Here is a 3,827-nt window from a genome sequence, read left to right as displayed (position 1 = left end):
AAAAAAAAAAAAAAAAAAAACTTTTAAAAAGCTAGGTGTGGTGGCAGGGACCTGTAGTCCCAGCTGCTTGGGAGGCTGAGATGGAAGGATGGCTTGAGCCCAGGAGGTTGAGGCCACAGTATGCCATGATAGCACCACTGCAGTCCAGCCTGAGCAACAGAGTGAGGCTCTGTCTCGGAAAAAAAACCTTAGACCAGGCGCGGTGGGTCAGGCCTATAATCCCAGCATGTTGGGAGGCCAAGATGAGCGGATTACTTGATGCCACGAGTTCAAGATTAGCCTTGGCAACATGGCAAAACCTAGTCTCTAAAAAAAAAAAAAAATTAGCTGGGTAGAGGCACACACCTATAGTCTCAGCTACTTGGGAGGCTGAGGTGGGAGGATTGCTTCAGCTCCAGAGGCAGAGATTGCAGTGAACCACGATCATGCCACTGCATTCCAGGCTGGGTGACAGAGTGAGACCTCCATATCAAAAAAAAAAGAATTTTTTTTTTTGAGATGGAGTTGTTTCGCTCTTGTTGCCCAGGTGGAGTACAATGGCATGATCTCGGGTCACCACAACTTCTGCCTCCAGGGTTCAAGCGATTCTCCTGCCTCAGCCTCTCAAGTACCTGGGATTATAGGCATGGGCCACCATGCCCGGCTAATTTTGTATTTTTAGTAGAGATGAGGTTTCTCCACGTTGGTCAGGCTGGTCTCGAACTCTCAACCTCAGGTGATCCACCCACCTCAGCCTCCCAAATGCTGCCCTCTCCCTGGATGCCATGGTCCTATTATGTTCTTGGAAGCAAATCCCTATTCTTCAGAACCATCTCCCTGACAAGTTCCAGACTGGAATTTCCACCACCCATAGGACAGGCAGGACCTACTCCACCCATACCAAGAACGTGCCCAGGCTGACTGTGCTCAGCACGTCTTCCCTTGAGCCAGCTGCTCCTCTCAGGACAGGAACTCAGCAACACTGTCACTCACAAAGTTCTGAATGCTCTTCCCTTTCGTGCTCACTGCCACCCTCCTCAGGTATGGCACCCCTCCCAGAACCCAGTCCCCCTGTCACTAATGAAAGCTTTAGGCCATGCAAGCAAATTATACAACTTCAAGAGCAAGATGAGCTGGCATAGAAGACAAGCGGATGTGGGGGTGGGAGCAAATCAGAGAAAGCACACAGGAGAGCACATGCCCTGGGTCTTGGGGAAGTTGCATCCACTCAGCTTCAGCCAACTGTTGCTATGCAGGAACGTGGACCCAGGCCTTACAATTTTCCAAGTCATGCTAGAAATCTAGGTTTCAGTGTAAAATCTCTTTGTTAAATTTAGGAGACTTAATTTTAAAACATTTTCAAAAACTATCAGTGAGCTGCCAGTTTTCAATCTGTGCTTCAGAACAGCCTTTGGAAGACCTGTCATTTTTATGGCTGTCCTCTGCTCAAAGCAAAGAGCTGACACCACTCTGCCCAGTTCCGAGGCCCCAGTCCACCCTATCCACATCTATCCACAGCCACCATTGTACCTAATGGCAAGAGTCTCCCCACATTAGTTAACCCATGCAGTGATTCACTCTAAATGTGGCCATAGCACACTAGAGACAAACAGAAACCAGAGACAAGTTTCAGGTCCCTCCTACCCATCCCCCACCCAAGTCGCAGGAAACGTCTCCCTTCCCCGACGCCTCTCACCAGTTCCACACACCAGCCCACAGTCAGGGCCCGCTGGAGACTATCAGCATCCTGTTTCCTTGGCTCCACCAGCTCCCGGAATGCTACCAGCACCGTCAAACCCCGGTGATACTTGCCTCCAATGACGTTGTACTCCAGGACCTCCTTGAGCCGGGCAGTAGCATCTCCTGTCTCTGGGTGCCCCATCTCATCCTCAGTCAGCACCCTAACGATCTGGGAGAAGTGCTGAACGAAATGCTGCTTTTCTTGGACATAAACATCTGATTTCTGGTCTCCATTCATTCTGAGGGAGGAGCAAAGGGCTCTGAGGAGAAGAAAAACAAGTCAGAAACCTGACCAGCTGCTCCCCTCCCCAAAGCCCCTCACCCCAACCACACTCACCGAGGCTCCTCTGTCCACGCTTGGCACCAGCAGCGGGCACTGTGCCAGGCCAGGACTGGGTACCCGAGCACCAGGGAGGGCCGCCGTAGGGAACCCAGCAACCTCTCCCGGGGTGCCCAGTAGGGGGCTGGCAGCAGGAAGACCCCCACAGATCTCAACCAGCGGGACAAGGGCATCGTGGGAGTGGCATAGGGAGGGGGAAACCAAGCACGCCCTGCAGGGGCAAGCACCAAAGGCAGAGGCATGGTGGCAGCTCCCCAGATCACTCCCACCCCAGCCTTGGCCCAGAGTGCCCTCCCTCTTGTGGAATGTGCTTCGGGACAATTAGAGGAAGGATATGCAGGAAACAAAAAGTAGGGCTGGGTGACTGAGACCCAACTAATTGCCACTTATAAACAGGCTAGAACTCAATGCCTTCAAGACGGCGTCCACAAGGCTGGGTAAGGACGTGGTACACAGTAAAGTACCCCAGGAGTAGGGGCTGAAAGGACCCTTAAGTCATCCTATTTTACACAAGTCAACCTGAGGCTCTAGAAGGTAGAAAGGTAGTAGAGGCAGAGCCAAATCTAGAACCCAGGTCTCCCCTGGGAGATGGAGAAGGGTGCCCAGGGTCTGCGCTACGTCCCAAGATGGGGAGAAGCATTGGGGCCGGAACCCATGGGTGCTGCGTCCATATGGTCTGGGGTGCTGGAACCACGCGTCCCGAGCCTCACAGGAAGCGCTAGGACTGTGCAGATAGGCTCGGAGCAACTCTGAATGGGAGAGAAGCATTCGCAGCAAAGGAGTATATCGGGGTCCGGGCATATTGGGGGTTTCAGAAAGCACAAAGGCAGAGTTTGGAAGTATCTGCAAGCCCAGAAGGCCAGCCAGTCTAGCCCACCGACCCTCAAAACGGAGAAACTCTTGACACAACAGGCTGAGCTTCCCGTGCCTCACAGTATCGTTACAGAAGCAAAGCACGGTCTCGGCTCCCTTCCTCCAAGGCCCAGCACACGACCTCTCTCACCTGTTCCTGGATGCTGGTTCCTGCTCGGTCCCGCTAGTTGGCGGGTACTCCTAAAAGCAGACTCCACTCCGCGCTCGGCTTTATGGGTCGAGTAGTTCTCTCTGTCCCCACACTATTGGCAGAAATATATAATTAGACTACAACTCCCAGCGTGCCGCGGGAGGGACAGATAACGCCATCCTGGCGTGGCCTGGCTGGGCGGAGACGAGCCGCGCTGATTGGCTCCTGGCCCTCGTGTGAGCATGGCGCACTGTGACGGACGACCAATGGAAGGTCTGAAACCTAGAGGGCACGGCTGTAGGCATCACGACTGGAAGCGAGCCAGGCGGGGTACGCCCCAGCTCTGGCTCTGGCTGCCCCCTTTCCTTTACTACAATTTTCGACATCTTCCTGGGCAGCTGAATGGCTTGTTAGTAAAACGCAGCAGGACTCGGTTTGTCACTTATTAGTTCTCTAACTTCAGGCAAATCATTTAACATCTCTGATCCTCAGTTAACTTCCTTGAAACTAGCTTTCTTCATCTGTTGAATGAGGGTGATAATACCACGAGGTAATGTGTTTTAAGGGCTTAAAGATGAGCCTTGGCGGGGCGCGGTGGCTCACGCCTGTAATCCCAACATTTTTGGAGGCCGAGGCGGGCGGATCATCTGAGGTCAGGAATTCGAGACCAGCCTGGCCAACGTGGCAAAACCCCGTCTCTACTAAAAATACAAAAATTAGCCGGGGTGTGGTGACTCATGCCTGTTGCGGGTTTCATTTTTCTCC

At 52.9% G+C, this 3,827-nt stretch overlaps 1 protein-coding gene across 4 annotated transcripts; it reads right to left on the bottom strand.

Moving 5' to 3' along the window:
* Nucleotides 1-968: 968 nt before the first annotated feature.
* On the bottom strand, nt 969-3,646 carry LOC108299058 (farnesyl pyrophosphate synthase-like). 4 transcript variants are annotated; one of them, XM_017521474.2, is made up of 4 exons: nt 3,063-3,646; nt 2,057-2,270; nt 1,676-1,979; nt 969-1,227 (listed from the first exon to the last, which is right to left on the bottom strand). In XM_017521474.2, exons 2-4 carry the CDS (start codon nt 2,230-2,232, stop codon nt 1,087-1,089), a joined length of 621 nt encoding a protein of 206 aa, XP_017376963.1. In that variant the 5' UTR covers nt 2,233-2,270; nt 3,063-3,646; the 3' UTR covers nt 969-1,086. The 4 variants fall into 4 exon arrangements, 3 of the variants coding, with proteins under 3 accessions (XP_017376963.1, XP_037591880.1, XP_037591879.1); XM_037735952.1 differs by having other exon boundaries at nt 969-1,221; XM_037735951.1 differs by lacking the exon at nt 3,063-3,646 and adding an exon at nt 2,941-3,056 and having other exon boundaries at nt 2,057-2,269.
* Between the last annotated feature and the right edge of the window lie 181 nt (nt 3,647-3,827).

Source organism: Cebus imitator, unplaced genomic scaffold (genome assembly GCF_001604975.1).
Source record: "Cebus imitator isolate Cc_AM_T3 unplaced genomic scaffold, Cebus_imitator-1.0 Scaffold1607, whole genome shotgun sequence".
In the NCBI taxonomy this organism is placed as follows: domain Eukaryota; kingdom Metazoa; phylum Chordata; class Mammalia; order Primates; family Cebidae; genus Cebus; species Cebus imitator.
Note: the sequence above shows the minus strand (reverse complement) of the source record. Positions and strands in the feature narration are given on the sequence as shown.

Coding starts and splice junctions, on each gene's coding strand:
- LOC108299058 (XM_017521474.2), bottom strand. CDS start 2,232: ATGCCCTTGTCCCGCTGGTTGAGATCTGTGGGGGTCTTCCTGCTGCCA. Junction 1,980..2,056: donor GCGTGGACAGAGGAGCCTCG/GTGAGTGTGGTT, acceptor TCTTCTCCTCAG/AGCCCTTTGCTCCTCCCTCA. Junction 1,228..1,675: donor TGGGCTGGTGTGTGGAACTG/GTGAGAGGCGTC, acceptor GTTCCTGCATAG/CAACAGTTGGCTGAAGCTGA.